The sequence below is a fragment of the Cebus imitator genome, unplaced genomic scaffold (genome assembly GCF_001604975.1).
Source record: "Cebus imitator isolate Cc_AM_T3 unplaced genomic scaffold, Cebus_imitator-1.0 Scaffold366, whole genome shotgun sequence".
Classification (NCBI taxonomy): Eukaryota; Metazoa; Chordata; class Mammalia; order Primates; family Cebidae; genus Cebus; species Cebus imitator.
The window spans coordinates 1,836,856-1,854,806 of record NW_016107681.1 but is presented as its reverse complement, the minus strand read 5'-3'; the positions used below and the strand labels follow the sequence as shown (position 1 = coordinate 1,854,806).

General features: G+C 38.4%; 1 protein-coding gene across 1 annotated transcript in view; it reads left to right on the top strand.

Annotated features, from left to right (window-relative positions):
• The first annotated feature begins 273 nt into the window (after window positions 1-273).
• TSPAN7 (tetraspanin 7) overlaps window positions 274-17,951 on the top strand; it is a 124,362-nt gene continuing 106,684 nt past the window's right edge. Inside the window, exon 1 of the mRNA XM_017507008.2 lies at window positions 274-526. Within this exon, the coding sequence (XP_017362497.1) occupies window positions 446-526 (81 nt within the window). The 5' untranslated portion in view covers window positions 274-445. The remainder of the gene's footprint in view (window positions 527-17,951) is intronic.

The following is a 17,951-nucleotide window of genomic DNA, read 5'->3' as shown; positions in this document are numbered from 1 at the left end:
TAAATTTCCCATAGCCAGATGCAGACATCCCGGCAAACGTAACGCCCTACTGTGTACAAAGCAGAAATCTAAATGCCAGGGAGGACTGGAAGAGGTTCCGGTGACCTCTGACCCTGCCTCTAAATTCCCCCATTCCCTCCCTCCGCTCCTGCCGCGCCCCGTCTCGCCTTGCCTCGCCTCTCTCCTCCGCTGAGGATCTGAGCCTGCGCGGGATTGCGGACGCGGGCGGTGTTTCCCGCATGCGCAGTCGCTGCCCAGCCCGGCTCTCTCAGTAGGAGCCCCGCGCTGCGCTCGCTCACGCAAGCGCACGGCCTCGCCTGCGCGCTCACAAGGCCTCTCGCGGCACGCGCCTCCGCCCCGCCCCGCCCCGCCCCGCCCCGCCTCCTCCCCCTCCCGCGCGCCCGCCCTCCGCCTGCCGCTGCCGCCGCCGCCGGAGCTCTGTAGTATGGCATCGAGGAGAATGGAGACCAAACCTGTGATAACCTGTCTCAAAACCCTCCTCATCATCTACTCCTTCGTCTTCTGGGTGAGTGCCCACGCCGGGCCAGTGGCCGAGCCGCTGTCCATCGGTCCCTATGATGATGCTGTGAGAAAGGAAGTGGGGAGGAAAACCCAAACCAAAATCAAATCTGGGACCCCTCTTTAAGGAGACAGGCGCGGGGTGCTCGGTCGGGGATGCAGGATGACAAGGTGCGGGCCGGGGCTGCTGGAACCCTGGACCTCGCTCTGCGCAGGCTGCAAGGGGCTGCGTAGTGGCGGTGACTGCAGGTTGTCGACCTTCCAAAATTTTTTTCTTTTTTAATCACCCAGGATATGGTCAGCTCCTGGGGAAAGTTGCGGGTTTATTCGTCTGTTTTCCTCGCTATACACCCTTCTCTCCCTTCCCCTACCAGCCGGTTCGCGGTGCCTCTTGGAGCTAACCTGTGGCCGGCTAGGAGCGGACGCGGGAGTGTGGCGTTTAATCTCGGATTCCCAGTTATTCCCGACCCCACGGGTCTGTGGGAGGGAGGCATCAGAAGCACTGTGCCTGCCTGGCTGGGCAAGGGCGACCAGAGTCCCACGAGCGCACGATGGGGAGCAGGCGTTGTCACCGCGTGGAGGCGCACGAAAGGGAGAGGGTCTTATATAAGCCTGGGGCATCTTTGAGGTTTCTTGGTGACCCAAGAGATGAGTCTTTGGATTCCTTTCCTACCTCCCTGCATCCTTACACTCCCTATCTGGTCATTCTATCACTGCATGAACACAATCCGCAGCGCCCTAGGGGAGGGTCCCCGCCACTTGGTGATAGAGATAGGGCCCTAACTCTACTCCCCATCTGTCCAGTGTTGCCACCGGTCATTGAAGCTCAATGCAGAAGGGTGACGTCAGCCCCTCAGCCAGGGCCGCGGGGGGCTGTGTGGTGCACCTCGCGGAGGGATGCGCCTTTCTGCGCCGGGGAGCAGAGAGGAGGAGGAGGAGGAGGAGGAGGGGGCTCCAGGCTTGTGCCTTACCTCATCCTGTTTGGCAAATCATGGAATCAGTGCAGGGCTGACACTGCAGTGATTCACTGGGAGAGGTGCGTGGTACTTAAAGACCATTCCCCGTTATTTCTCTTTTCATGTAAATGACCCCATCTCCCCTAGTTCCTTATTCCCATAACCAAGCTACAGCTATCCCGCAGGGGAATTAATATCGACCTTCTTACCCCCTTGTCCCCCAAATCTGGGTCATTTTAGCTTCGACGGCATTCATTTTGAAATCTGAGGCTCTGTAGGAAAACCGAGAACAACCTTTGGTTGTTTTTCTTCTTGCACCCTCCCCCCCCCGCCCCCGCCCCTCACCCACCACCACATATTGGCCCTAATTTTGCTTTGAAACTGGAGCACAGTGCTGTATGAGGTACTGAGAACCAGCTAGATGGCAAACCAGACTGTTTGCAATGGGCAAGGAAAAAGCAGAGATTTACTGAGGATCAAAAATATTCCCAATGCCACCGGGCATTTCCTTATCGCTGGCATTGGTGATTCTTCAAGTCGGAGAAGGTATGGACCCTCCGGATCATGAATACCAGGAGCTCTGCAATGAGCTAGGATAGATTAACTGACATATTGCACAAGGCAAACACAGAAACAGACTTTATTTGGACTGATAACGACACAGGTTGAAATGTCTCAGTAGTGGAATTGTGAGCTATGCACGGATCATATCATCTTATGCTCTGCCTGTAAAAAGCAATAACACATGCTGATTGCCGAAACTTCCCAGTAGCCATTCCTGGGAACTGGTTTAGCTTTTTATGTGTTTCCTTAAATCTCTTTTTGTTTGGCTCTTTATCATTTACTTGACTTCCTATTTGTTACTGGAGTAAATCATATGGGGGGTTATTTTTAGCTTCCTTAAAAATAAGGTTTACAGTGCACATGAAGAAATGTTCTTTCACAGTCGCTGCAACCTGATAAAGAAGGGGATCTTCCAGGCTGAAGCTTTTCACATGAACACTTTAACTCTCCTTGCTTACATTCCACCCCCATGAATCTAATTACTTAATGCCCCCAATATATCTTAAACAATCACTGCATTTTATGTCCCCCAGAAGTTCCTTGATGCCTTCATCTTAAGTTTTTCTACTTTCAAGATTTTCCTAGTTTCAAATATTTACCTGGAACATTTTCAGTAGTTTAAATACGTGTTGTTGTAATCATTTCATACGTTACAATCAAAAGAATAAGATCTCTTCAGATGTGTGAGGGTATTTTAAACAAGACATTAAGTAGCCATATTGAGATATGATTCATGTGCCATAAAAGTCACCTATTTAAAGTATATAATTCAGTGAGTTTTAGTATAATTAGCACATATCTTAGTATATCACATAAGTGATATATATTTCAGTATATTTAGTATATTCATAGATATGTGCAACATCACCCCAGTCAATTTTAGAACATTGCATCATTTCACAAGAAACCCATGTTTCTTTAGCTGTTATCTTGTTTTCCACCCAATTTCAGCTTCCCACCCTCATGACCACCCCCTGCCATCCCTAAGCAACTACTTTCTGTCTGTACAGATTTCTGTATTGCAGACATTTCATATAAATGTAATCATACAGTATTTGCCCTTTTGTGACTGTTTTTTTTCACTCAGCATAATTACTTCAAGGTTCATCCATGTTGTAGTGTATATCAGTACTTCATTCCTTTTTATGGTTGAATAATATTCCATTGGATGACTATAGCACATTTTGTTTATACATTTGTCTATTGGTGGACATTTGAGTTGATTGGGTCTTTTGGTTATCACGAATGATGGTGCTATAAAAATGTACAATTTTTTGTGTGAACATGTCTTCTTCATTTCTGTTGGTTATATACCTGGGAGTTGAATTGGTAGATCACATGGTAATTCTAAGTTTATTTGTTTGAAGAACTGCCAGCCTGTTTCAGAAAGCAACAACACCCTTTTACATTACCTTTGACCATGAGGATTCCAATTTCTCCACATCGTTGCCAACGTTTGTTATTACCTGACTTTTTTATTATACCTTAGTAGGCGTGAAGGTGGTATCTCATTGTGATTCTGATATGAATTTCCCTGATGAGTAATGATGCTGAGTGTCTTTTTTTATGTGTTTGTTGGTCATTTTTATATCTTCCTTGAAGAAATGTCTATTCACATACTTTGATCATTTTAAAATGTAGTTTTTTTTTATTATTAAGTAGTAAGAGCCCTTTATATATTCTGGGTACAAGTCCCTTATCAGATATATGATTTACAAATATATTTGCCTGTTTTGTGGGTTATCTTTTGATGGTGTCCTTTGAGGTACAAAAGTTTATTTTTATTAAGTCTAGCTTACCTACTTTTTTTCTTTTTTTGCTCATGCTTTTGGTGTCATATTTAAGAATCCTTTGCCAAAACCATGGTCACAAATATTTACCTGTTAAATGTTTATAAGAATGATTCCTCAGTTGAGTAAATGCAGTTGATGAATCTTTCTTTAGCAACTAGAAATATGTCTGGCACATAGTAGGTACTCAAATATTTGTCAAAACTTCTGGGATTATGCTAGGTAATTTACAAAAAGATGACCTTGGTGTTCTTTCAAGTGGAAGGTGGAGGAAAGATTAAACAGAATTGTTTCCTTTGTGTTCTTTGTGAGTTGTTTTAATAGGAGTTTTTACCTTTCTTTACCTTAATTTAGATTTAGGACTAGAGGCATTTGAACTTAAAATGGTGGTAGAGCAACAGCATCAAAAAGGTTGACATACTTGCGCATCTGTTAAACCAGAAGTATACAGTTTTGAAAAAGAGATTATTGTTTTACCTGGCTTCCTCTTCTGTTTATAATCACACACTCTCTCTCTGAGGCATTTCTCTAAAGTAGTGGTTCTCAAAAGGGGGCAGTTTTGCCCCCCTCCCATATTTGGCAACATGTGTAGATGTTTTTGGCCATAGCTGCAGGGAAGGATGATACTGGCATTTAGTGGGTAGAGGCCACAGATGCTGCTAAACATCCAACAGTATACGAGGCAACCCCTCACAGCAAATAATTACCTTGCTCAAAATGTCAACAGTACCACCAGCCTCTGCACTACTGGACTTACATAGTAGTAAGTCCTGTGAATTAAAAATGGAGTGTTATGCAAAACTCTATATTTACTGGTGTTTGGAACCACCATAGCAGAATATGCACAACACAATAACATGAGAAGAAAAACATTCTCTATGGTGTATCATATAACTATTTGAAGACAAAAGGTAGGTACCTCTTTGTGTAATTGTGTTCAAATGGATGGGATGATTTGTCTTTCAGTTAAATAATATCGCCTGAATGCTATGTAAACAAGTCCTTTATTTTTCTTGATTTGTATGTTTTATTTTCAGGTTTATAGAAGAGAAGGGAAAAACACACTTAGGAGTAAGTTATCCTGTGCTTTAAAGACTAGCAAACAGTGTCTGGCCCATAGCAGGTTTACTCACTAAATACTTTATTTTCCTTAATGAATGAATGAATGAATAAATGAAATTTTATTGACTACTCTTGGGCTCAGTTATTTATTTCAACTCACTTCAATGGGGAAGTTTTTTAAAACAGTGTTATTTCTAGTCTACCTGTAGTGATTTAAATGCACTCCTCCAATAAATATGTGGAAAGAGGGAATAGTGGATTTTACACAAGGACTTGCTTATCCTAATGATAGTTCAGTCATGATATTTTTGTGGTCATTTAGTTTGTCAGACATTTTAGTTATTTAAATTTTTAATTAGAATTTGTTGAGCATGAATAAAAAGATACCTATCTTGCCATATATATATATATCTCCTTCCTTCACAACCAACATAACATTTTCAAGATCAAGCAAAGAAATGTAATAAATATTTTGCTCACCAGGTAAATTTTTGTTTGGTTTATACATTTTTAATGTATTTTAAATACTCATCAGAGCTCTAAGCTAAGATTTATATCTACCACATGTGAAGAGAAATTTCCTTGCTTAATTCCAGTGTACATTGGGCCTGATTTCTTCCTTGATGATCTAAGAAGTTAATTAGCTTGTCAATAGTGCTATCAAATTCTTTTATGGTGAAATATCAGTGATTTTTTTTTTATTTGAGAAGCATCACTAATCTTTTTTGGAAAAAATAATTTAAAACAATCTCATTCAATTTGTTTTTGTCCAGAAAGTTTAGGTACTTGGGATAAATAGAGGGAAAAATCTTAAAGAGCAACTGCTAACCTTTTAAAGAGTGTTTGAATTTGGGCACTGTATTAGTCTGTTCTCATGCTGCTAATAAAGACATATCCAAGACTGCATAATTTATAAAGGAACGGGGTTTAATTGACTCACAGTTCCACATGAATGGGGAGGCACCCAAATTGTGGCTGATGGCGAATGAGGAGCAAAGTCATGTCCTACATGGTGGCAGTCAAGAGAGTTTGTGCAGGGGAACTCCCATTTATAAAACTGTCAGATCTTGTGAGACTTACTCACCATCACAAGAACATCACGAGAAAAACCCACCTTCATGATTCAGTTATCTCCCACCAGGTCCCTCCCACAACAAGTGGGAATTATGGGAGCTATCATTCAAAATGAGATTGGGGGTGGGGGACACAGGCAAACCATGTCAGGCACATACTTTATAGTTATTCTTTTGCACATCAATACAATTCAATTATTCATTGAATGTCTATTACATGTAAGGTATTGAGTACTAGCTGTTGTTTTTGGCATTTTACTTGCATTTTAAAATAACATATATATTCTATTTCTCAATTTTCCAGTTTTAGATGTTATGTGCTGTCTTCCCGCTATGGAAGATGAAGATTTAGCTTTCCTGCACCTTTCTCCCATACTGGTATCTTCACTACATTATAGTAGACCCTAATATATCATTTTATCATGATCATATTTTGGTTAGAGCAGCAGTCAGTGATTTCCTTAATATGACTAGGTAAACCTAGTCGCAGCTGAGCCGTGTAGTGTGTATATTATGATTACTTGCATAGCTTTTTGTTTTCTCTGCAGTTAAGAATTGCCTTGTTTGATCCTTTGCTTTTTAATTTCCATGCTCACTGCTAATTTATCTCTGTACTTTCCCCAAGATCTGTGTTTCTTCACTCAGTCTGTTCAAACACTTCATGTGTCATATCAGTTTCTTTTTCTTGGAGGCATTTCTCACAAAGCATTCTGATCTTCAATCTGGACTAGTATTTTCTGGACCTTTGAAACAGTGGACATCATTATAATCTTCCTTCACCATCATCCTGGTGCATCCTGTCTCCTTTTATGTTGGATCCTCGGTTTTTAAGATGTCATGTCTTTCTCTTCCTTGGTGTTTTTTTGTTTTTTTTTTTTTTCATTTTGGTGGAGCAAGTTTAATAATTTTCTGAAGAAGATGTATTGGGGGGTTAATTTTTTGAGCTCTTACAGGTGTGAAAATCTTATTTTTCTCTTGTACTTAATTTGATCATTTGGCTTAGTGTAGAATTGTAGTTTGGAAACCATTTATCATCAGAATTTTTCTGTCTCTTCCTACCCCAAGTCTTTTTCCTGTTGTTAGTGTTGAGAAATCAGATGTTATTCTGATTCTTCTTGAATCCTGCTTTTCTTCTCTGAAAGTTGTTATGATCTCTTGCTTGCTCTGAAATTTCACAATAATATGCTCTGGTATATGTCTATTTTTAATTGTTTCTTGGGTACCCTTTAAATCTGGAAATTTTCTGTATACCTTTCAATCCGGTCCTTGAGTTTGGGGAAATTTTCTTTTGTTTTCTGCTTTCTTTTTCTTCATTTTTTTTTTCTGTCCTATTTGGATGTTGGACCTCCTAGACTGATCTTCTAATTTTCTCCCCTTCTATTTTCTACCTCTTTTTTCTTTTTGCTCTGCTTTCTGGAAGATCACTTCCACTTTATCTTGCTGCTATTGCATCTTTCATTTGTTTCATATGTTAATTTCTAGAAGCTTCTTTTTGAGGTCTGAATGTTCTTTTTTTAGCATCCTGTTTTTGTTTCATGAATGTAATATACTTTTAAAATCTCTCTGAAAATATTAGTGATTTTTTTTTTTTAGTTTGCTTCTTCCTGCATAGTTTCCTTCAGACTGCTCTGTTTTCTGGCATATTACAGGCTTACCTCAAATTTATGGTCATGTTTTGCTCTCTTTTCTGTACATGCTTAAGAGGGGGCACTATGAAGCTGATTGGAAGCCCTTAGCATGAAGTAGATGTTTATCTATTGTAATTTGGGTGATTTGACTGGGCAGTTGAGTTTTAGGACCAAGGTCAATATCTTTAGGTCTCATCAGATTTCCTACAGAAGAATCTTCTAATTGCTCTCTGAATAAAGAAGGTGAGAATATATAAGTCTCTATGTACAGTACATACACTTTTGCTTAAGCTCCTGTTTCTGGTGTAGAATCCATGTCCACTGTTATTATATTACACAGTTCAGAGACCATCTGTTTCACCCTCCAAAGAATAAATCTCTGAACCTATAGTAGAATGAGGAGAGGCCAGAGACAGGAAGTTGAGGTGGGGGAGGTGCTAATTGTTTTACAAAAAACTCTTACTGGAACCTACTTATTTTAGCTCCTCTTTCCTCCCTAGTTCCAGGTGCGCATGGAGCTAGTAACTCCCGAGTCTTTTGGGGATGTTTGGGTACAAATATTTTATTCTGGGCTTCTCTCACAGCTGCCATAAGATTTGGCCTTTTCTCAGCTTTGAAGAGATCATTGTGGTTGTCTCGTCTCTTTGTTATTGTAGGTTAAAAATATTCTTTTAGTGTCATTTCAGTGGAGTTTTGGGAGATAGCCAAGGTAAATGGATGCATTCAATCCATCATCTTTAACTGGAAGTCCTTTATAGTTGTATCTCTACATCACATGGTACTAATTAAATACCCAGTTGATTGTGGGTGATTGAATAGAGCATCTAAAACAGCAACAGTCAGGCTATTCTAATAAATACTGGTATCCATTTTTCTATTTTTAAAAAGCTTTTGGATTTCAAGCGAAGTGTTCTAGGTTGGAACAGGCTTACTAAGACACATCCTCTATTAAGGTCATCTGGTCATCAGCGACTGGGCAAATGGAAATGAAGCTCTGAAGGTTGCTGCTGCTTTTTCTGCACTTCTTATTTCTTCCCACCGGATGAACTCCCATGTGTCTTCTGACCTAATTCAGACCTTGCTGGATTAATTTAGTGTTTATAGTGTGGTGTGTGTGTTGGGGAGAGGAACTAGATGTTAAACTGACTATTGCTTTGCTGTTTTTCTGTTACTACAATGATAACCCTTCGTATTTATTATGGGACTTGTACTTTATAATCTGGAGTTTTTTCTTATTTTATCAACTTAACTTACCATATACAATATGCAGTTAGGAAGTGTGAACTACCTACCTTTTATAACATTTGGAGAACATTAAGTCTTTTTTCACTTAGTCGTTGCTTGGAAATTAGCTGAATTTCGGTCCAAATAGAATAAAATAATGTTTCTCCATTCTAATCACAACTAGAGTCCTTGATTTGACACTATTGTGAGTTGCATTACTTAATCATTCAGTGATTGTTCTTTATATACTGCTTTAAGTAAGCACCTCAGAAGGTGCTGAAAATTGAAAGTCATCCATGACTGTGTTTCTTTGTTTAAATATTTAAACCCTTGACATAGATGACTAATGCACTGTTAAACCCATTTGAAACACACTTTAAAAATATATTTTTATGTCTTTTTCTCCTTTAGTCCCATTACAGCAACTTCCAATCTGAGTTACCTCCTCATGGCAAGCAGATTTTTGGAATGCTGCTCTTAAATTTCTTATTTTGGCTGTTATTCCCCTTGCTATGACAGAATGCTTTTCATTCTTGGCTGAACATTTTTTTCATCTTATTGCAGAGCCCCAATATTCATTAAAAAAAAGGATATAGAGGAAAAAGATAGGAGAGGGTTTTCTTTGTTTTGTTTTTACTTTTGGTTATTTGACCAGTTAAACAGGTAAGCATTTTATTTATTTATTGCCTGTTTAAACATTTATTATTACTTTTATAGATTTAGGGAATACAAGTGCAGTTTTGTTACATGTATATATTGCATAGTGGTGAAGCCTGGGCTTTTAGTGTAAAGCATTTAAAATAGCTTAAGATCACATTTGACTCTGAAAGATTTTTCTTTGGTGCTTTCTGCAAGATATGGTGGGCTTTTCCCATCATCATCTGTTTCTAGGAGAAATTCCAGGTGCCTTATACTAGAGGATGATGAGGTAGGTCAGGCACAGATACTGGTGAACAGCCTAGATCAGTGATTCTCACGCTGTTTCCCATAAAATTGCCTAAGGGGCCCTAAAATAGATGCTTGGACCACATTTTAAGAGATTCTGACTCAGTTGGTCTGGTTGGGATGCCAGCATTGATATACCAAAATATGCTCCCAGGTGATTCAGCTGTGCAATTAGGATTGAGAAACATTGATCCAGGGAGAACTCAGTAGATAATAGCAGGCTTCATTCACTTGAGCCTCCTGGATCCACAGGTAGCTGCGGAGTATCTAACCTAGTATTGGTAATATTAATTTGGTCTTCATTGCCTAAGAGACTGGAACCAGGTCTGCAGTGTCTCTCAGTAAACCAAAATGGCCTTGCACTATTAGCAGACCGTGCTGATCATTCCTGACTAAAACAATGTGTATCAGAATCACCAAGGACATTTTAAAAACACAGATTCTAAGTCCTATCTCATAGAGGTTAAGTTTTAATTGATATGAAGAGAAAGCTGGGTGTGTGAGTTAAAAAAAAAATCCCAAGGTGATTCTGATTCCTGGGATTTAGCTCTATGGGCTGTGATGCCATTTGTTATAAATGAATTCTTACCTCATGAATGCTTTCCTATGATATGATCTGTGGTACCATAAAGCTGGGTTGAGGAGAGTATTCCGCAAAACAAGATGTAGCCAATATAGTATTTTTGTTACCCACTTAATTGGTCTTTGGCAAGGGTCTTCAAGTGAACTCTTGGAATTTGGAATAGTTTCCATTCCTTAGGGGAATCTGTTTTTTTCCCATGGTTGTTCTGAGAAGTTAGGGGAAAGTCTTGGTTTATCAGAGACAAACCTCTGTCAAAACATGAGACCATAATCCAGCATGTAAAACAAAAACCAGAATTCATTACTTACCGGAGTAAGAGACAACTGTGTTAGTCAAGCCTACTCTATGAGTGAAGCAGATTACTGATCTTTTTTGGAAGTATAGCAGTGTTTTGGTTATAGAGGCATGAGTGGTTGAACTTGACCTTAGAAGCATGGCTATTTGAGTGAGACTATTGTTGATTGACTCTGAGAAGCATGTTCATTACAGTGTGTCTTCTGCTGTTTGGTTGACCTTGAATTGTGTGCAGCTCATTGTAATTGGCTTCCAGAAGTGTGTTCCCTGAAGCAAGTTGAGTTGTCATTGATGATTAGTCTGAGGTGAATTGTCCTTGATCAAATAGGTTTAAAAGTTGGTGCTGGTGGTTACTAGTTACCATGGCTATTGAACAATCAATCTTTTTCTCCCTCTTAGTACAGAGATTTTTATTTTTACTTCAGACTGCTAATTCTTCTTAGTGAAATTAAGTTGCTTCTGCACCTCAATTCTCATTCTTCAAACATGATCATGGTAATTTGTAGAATTCCTGGATCAGTTCATTGTTCTAATCACTCCATAAACACTAATTGATTGTTTATGATTTCCAGGGATTGGAGTAGGACTTCCCAAAGGTAGACTCCTTTGGGGTTGAAAAGGAGCCCAAATCTTGGTAAGACTGGGTGGAAAATGTTGTTTAACATCCTTTCTACATCCCCATCTCTATTTGGGTTGAAGTTCTATTTCTGGTGAAGCTTCTGAGGACTTCTAGCTCCTCAAAATTTCTGTTTTATATTTTGAAACGTATCACTCACTTGATATTCTTTCAACTATTGCCTTCTATCACAGAGGATTTGAAATTGGACAATGTGAAGTCTTGGCAGGCACATTTGTTGTGTGACCTTAGGCAAATCACTTATTTTCTCTGAGCCCCAATTTCCTCTTTAGAATTGAGGATAACTGTGATTACCCACTTCAGTCAAGTGTTGATGGCCAAATGACATTCAAGTGCTTTATAAACTAAAGTGTGATACACATATGTTTTGACAACATTATTCCTTAGTGTGTAAAGTGTTTCTTCTTTCCGAGTTTCTTCCACATGGGAGGTACTGTATCAATACTTGTTAAATAAATAAATTGATCAGAACATTCACCATCCTGGAAATTAAGAATGATTCACTTTTAGGGTTTTATAGTTTGCTACCAAAGAGAGCTGAGTTAACAGAGTGGATTGAACAGGAACCAAAAATTGGACTCACTGAGTTTGGTCCTGTCATTGGGATAAAGGTATTTCTATCTAGGATGAATAAATATAAATCTGACACTTAAAGTCAAATGAGGAATTGGTGACTTCCATCATTCTTTTTGAAATAAACTTTTACTTTTGGAACAGCTTTAAGTTTACAGGAAAATTATAGAGATAGTGCATGGAGTTGCCATATATGATATAACCATTTTCCCCTATTACTAGCAGCTTACGTTAATATGGTACATTCGTTATAGTTAATCAATATTGATACATTTTTATTATCAGAAGTCCATACTTCTTTCATATTTCCCTAGTTTTTACCTAGTATCCTTTTTCTGTTACAGGCTACCATATTAAATTTAGTAGTCACGTCTCCTTAGGCTCCCCTTGGCTGTGACAATTTCTCAGACCTTTATTGTTTTTGACCATTAACAGTTTTGAGGAGTACTGGTGATACATTTTGTAGAATGTCCCTCAATTTGGATTTGCCTGATGCTTTTTTCATGATTAGAATGTAGTTATGTGCTCTGGGGAAGAAGACCACAGAGGTAAAGTGCTATTTCAATCATATCCTATTAAGGATACATACCACCAACATTATTTATCACTGTTGATACTGACTTTGATCACTGGAGTGAGATAATTTGTCAGATTTCTTCACTGTGAATTTGCTCTTTTCCCCCTTCTCATACTGTACTCTTTCAAAGAAAATCACAATGCACAGTCCACACTTAAAAGTTATGTTCTACCTCCTTGAGGGTAGAGTATCTACCATTATTTTTATTAACAAAGATGATTTTCGTTCAATAAATATTAAAACCAATAGTATTTGTTCAAACAAGTAATAAAATACTAAAATTATTTGAGCTGATAAGAAACTAGACAGAGATTCTTGTTTATCATTATTATTTACGATTTGGTTTATCTAGCAAATGCAGTAAGAAAAAAATTAACACTGGAGAAAGAAAAGATAAAATTATTTTTTTCAGATGTAGTTGTAGTAAACTAAATAACCCAGGAAATGCTAGGAAAAAGCTACTAAGAAAATTTGATAAGGTGGCTAGATATAAGAGAAATATACAACAATTAATTGTTTTTTATTATTTCAGCATAAGCCTTAGGAAAGAGAGGCAGACATTTCATTCAGATCAGCAACAGAAATCATAACTACTTCAGAGTAAAATTAGTAAGAAAGGCAAGGCTCTTATATGAAGAACAATAAAATCCTATTTAGGGTCATAAAATGAGATCTGAGCAGATTAAATGACAGTAGGTGTTCTTGGGTGGGGACATTTAATAGCATAAAAATATCAGTTTTCTAAAAATGTTTATAATGTATTTCCCAATAGAATACCAACAGGATTTTGGGGAGGGGAGAGGAGATGGTACTTGATAAAATTATATTGTTTACATAGAAGAATAAATACCTGAGAAATCAAGAGGTATTTCTGGGAGGAAAAGAAGTATATGCCTTACTCATTATCAGAATATACTATTGTGGCAGATAGACTCTAAGATGGCCCCCATAATCTCACCTGCTGATACTCATGTCCTTGTGTAATCCCCTGTGCTTGGGTGTGGGTAAGACCTGTGACTTTCTTCCAATTAATAGAATATAACAAAGTGATCAAATGTATATGACTATTTTTGCATGATTTTATTACATAAAACTGTAAAGTCTATCTTGCTGAAATACTCTGTTCCTTTCTGGCTTTGAAGAATCAAACTTTTATATTATGAACTGTCCTGTAGAGAGGGCCACATGGCAAGGAACTCGGCAATCTCTGGCTGACAGGTAGTAAGAAACTGAGGCCCTCAGGAACCTACAAGCAACTGAATCCTGCCAACAGTCAAATGATCTGGGAAGCAGATTCTTCCCCATTGTACTTCAGATGAGACTACAGCCCTGTCTGATGCTTTGATCGAAGCTTTATGAGACCCTGAAGAGAAGACCCAGCTACTCTGTGCCCAGATTTTCAATCCACAGAAACTGTGAGATAGTAAATGTGCTTTCTTTTGAGTCTCTACATTTGTGGTAATATTTTTATACAGCAATACAAATTTAATACAACTGTAAAATCACTATCAATTCAATATGAGATTGGCTTAGAAATAGACAGGTCAGTGGAACAATAAAGAATCCAGAAATAAATTCTAGTAAATATGACTTAATAAATGAAAAGGGGCATTCATTTCAGTGAGAGAAACTAGATTTAAATGATGCTGGTACTATGGGATATCTATATGGGAGAAAATAAAATTGGAGCCCTCACTTAGATGATATGAAAACTTCCAATTGGTTTAAATGCTCAAATATGAAAATAAAATCCTATGAGAAAATATAAGTACCATATGCACAATATAGGAGTCAGAGAGACTGCCTTAAGCTGGAAACTTGGAAACAAATAAAAAAATCAATGTGTTTGGTTATGAAATTTTTAAAAATTATGTGACAAAAGGTACAATAAAGTCAAACAGTTGTAGTGGGATAAAAAGCTTGTGTCAGACTATTAATTAATATACTGTTTCCTTCATTCAGAAAGCTTTGTTACAAAAAGTGTGTTTACTTTCTGGTGCAAACTTCTTCTCAGTGTAGACTGACAGCCGTTTGCTGACCAGCCACTGGTTTGTCCACTAACCACACTTTGGGAATTATTGCTCTAGAGAAGTAGTAGGCAAACATTTTCTGTAAGGGGCCAGATAGTAAATATTTTAGGCTTTGTGGGCCATGTAGCCTCTGTTGCAACTAGTCATCTTTGCCATTGTAGTGTGAAAGCAGCATAGACAATATGTAAATAAATGAGCAAGGCTATAGTCCAATAAAACTTTATTTGCAGCCAGATATGACCGATGGGCTATATTTACTGGTTCTTGTTCTAGGAGATAAAAATAGAAGGCATGTCCAATTCTTACCTCAAGAATTAAAATCTAAAGTTTAATATGGGACGATAGGAGTGGGAATGAAGAAAGCCTCATGATTTTTATCTTGAAAGAGCTGGTGACTCACTGTCCAAAATTAACCACCTGAGCACTTCAAATGTGGATAGTCCAAACTTGGGATGTTTCTACATGTAAAATGAATACCAGATTTTTAAGAGTTAGTATGAACACTGTAAAATATCTCATTTTTTATATTAATTGCATGTTGAAATGATAATATTTGGGATATAGTGGTTTAAATATACTACTAAGATTAATTTCACCAGTTTCCTTTTACTTAAAATGTGATTTTTGATTGAAGCTTTGTCATACCCTAAAGTTAGATATATGGCTTACCAATATATCTCTCTTGGACAGCAATGAACTGTAATCAATGAACTGTAAGAGAGAGAGCTTGTGGGGCTGGGGAATTTAGATAGGTCATGTGGACAGAGTTCACTCAGAGAATGACAGGATTTTGACAAGTAGTTCTCAGAGAGGATAATGAAGGCTATCAGCAGAATGGTTTCTGTGTTTAGGACAGGACAGGAATACGTTTAGCTGTAATAAAAAGTGAGGGATGCAGCAAGTCTAGGTAAGTAGACATAAGCCTTTTTGGGGGTTGACTGCATGTGTTAGGGCTTTGGGCCTGCTTTGGCCAGTAGGTGAGGACTAGTCCATACTTTTGAGGAGGGAGTAGTAACTTTGGGAGCTATACTTTACAGGCCTAATCTGGAAGTAGTAAGTTGGTTAGGTTGAAATAAGAAAAGCAAGAAGTGGTGAAACCAGGTTAACTATGTGAGAATGAAAGTCTAATACAGGGTGAAAATGAGAATGAAGAATGGAGGACAGGGGACAGCTTCTTTATGATGAGGCAAGAATATCTGTGAGAGAGAACCCCAGTATTCTGTGCTTAAAGAGCCTGGATGATGGTGATACTCTCATGAAAATGCAGACCTTAGAGTGAGTTTGAGACTAATATGATGTGTTCCATTTTGCTTGCATGTGTTTAGTTTGAGACAAAGGTAGATTTAAAAGGCTGGTTCTCAGAAGCTTGCTTGCCTATATTTTTCATTGATAGAGGTGGCCCTAGGCAATTATTTATTTTTGACCATCTTTATACTTCCTGACCCTCCCCACTATCTGCCATGAACACAGTTGATTGAACTGGAGAGCAGATCTGACCTTTAAATATTTGTTTATTGGCTGGTCTGTGGAACTTGAGATAATCGGGCTTGTAAGATCTGAATGGAGGAGCTCTTTTTAGGCATTCAAACTCAAGATATAAGAGATGTAGTTGGTGTAGGGGCAGAAGGAGAAAGTGACCCAGAGAAGTAGCAGATATATGTGAGCAATGGAAAGCTGGAGTTGGACCAGTGAACTCCTCCTGGTCACTAGACTTTATGGGTTCCTGGACAGTGCTGTTGCAGCTCATGCTTTTCCCTTATGGCTTTTCGTAGTTCTGGTGAGGCCTGGCTGAGTCGGTATGATTTCTAGCCTCCTCATTTCCTCCTCTCTTAAACCCCCTTGGCTAAGTGATTAGGCTAAGTGTTTGAAGTGGCTAGAAAGACAGGATTGAAATTAAAAGAGAGGTTCAGTGGAGATGCAAAGCTGTGAAAGGCCATATGTTCATTTAAGAGGCATAAGATGGTAAACGGTACTCTTTTCAACTACACAGTAAGCCCAGAGTTATAAATGCAGTTAATGCTGAGTTGATTGCTGATAATAGGTGTAACAGGTACAGCAAATCAAACCATTTGGCTGGCAGTATTAATGGATGCCTATGATTCCAGTAAAGTCTTGTCTAAGGGATAAAGGTTCTCCTACAGGGTAAGAGCAAGTTACTTATTAATCTCCTTAACAGCTGCTGCTCTATTTGGGAAGTGAGGCTGCAGGTTGTTTTAGTTTATATCCTTCAGAGATGTTTTGAGGACAAACAAATAACTGCTTTGTATGTTGTAGTTTTCAAAAGATAGCCCTGATATACAGAGGTGGTAGCTGGCCTGTTATGTAAATGGCTTAGAACAGGCAGCTCTTTGAGTGGTGCCTCAATGAGCACTTTGGGGGGCTTTTTTCCCATCTAGATGACAAATGGAAGAAAAGTGCACTTCTCCACATCATTGGAAACTCAAAGTCTTTTAAACTAAGATGTTAGAAGTGAACTCTGAGTATATAGCGTGCTACTAATGTTGAGAGAAAAAATAGAGGAAAAGAAAGGTACATAGGTGAATATTGTACTAAAAACACTTCAAATGAGCTATCTACAAATTACATATATATGCATGTGTATATGTGTGTATATATGTACACATGTATACATATACATATATGTATGGGTGTACACGTGTATATGTATTGTGTACATATAGGTATACATATGTGGGTGTATATGTATACACATATATACATAAATATATGGTAAGCCATTTTCGTAAGGAAAAAATATGCATGTAACAAATCTTGAAGGGGACCCACATCAAAATATTAACAGCTGTGGTTGGGTGATAAGACGATTGATAGACTACTACTTTCTGTGTGCTTTTCTTTATTTTCCAAGTTTTTTTCCTCCTTTTATGTATAACAGGAACTTCTTTTATACTGAAGAGAACTGTTAATTCTTTTTTAAAAAGACAAAATTAACCTGGACATTTTCTAGTATACAGTTTTATGTCTAAAAGATGGAGTGCTTTTATTGTTTACTACATCATCTCATTTGTGATGTAGTAGTTCGTTAACCCAGTCCATTTTAGGGATTTCATTAAATTAATACAAGGCCAGGATTGGTGGTTCACATCTGTAATCCCAGCACTTTGGGAGGCCGAGGTGGGCATATCATGTGAGGTCAGGAGTTCGAGACCAGCTTGGCCAACATGGTGAAACCTCGTCTCTACTAAAAAAAATACAAAAATTAGCCAGGCATGGTGGCATGCACCTATAATCCCAGCTACTCAGGAGACTGAGGCAGGAGAATCACTTGAACCTGGGAGGGAGAGGTTGCAGTGAACCAAGATTGTACCACTGTGCTCCAGCCTGGGTGACAGAGTGAGACTCTGTCTCAAAAATAAATAAATAAATGATGCAAAGCAACAATACATTAACTTGATTTTTAAGCCTTGTCTCTTCAAAATAAAGAATTTTATTTCATTCCTATTAGGCATTTAAATTTTTTGGCAATGTATTTTTT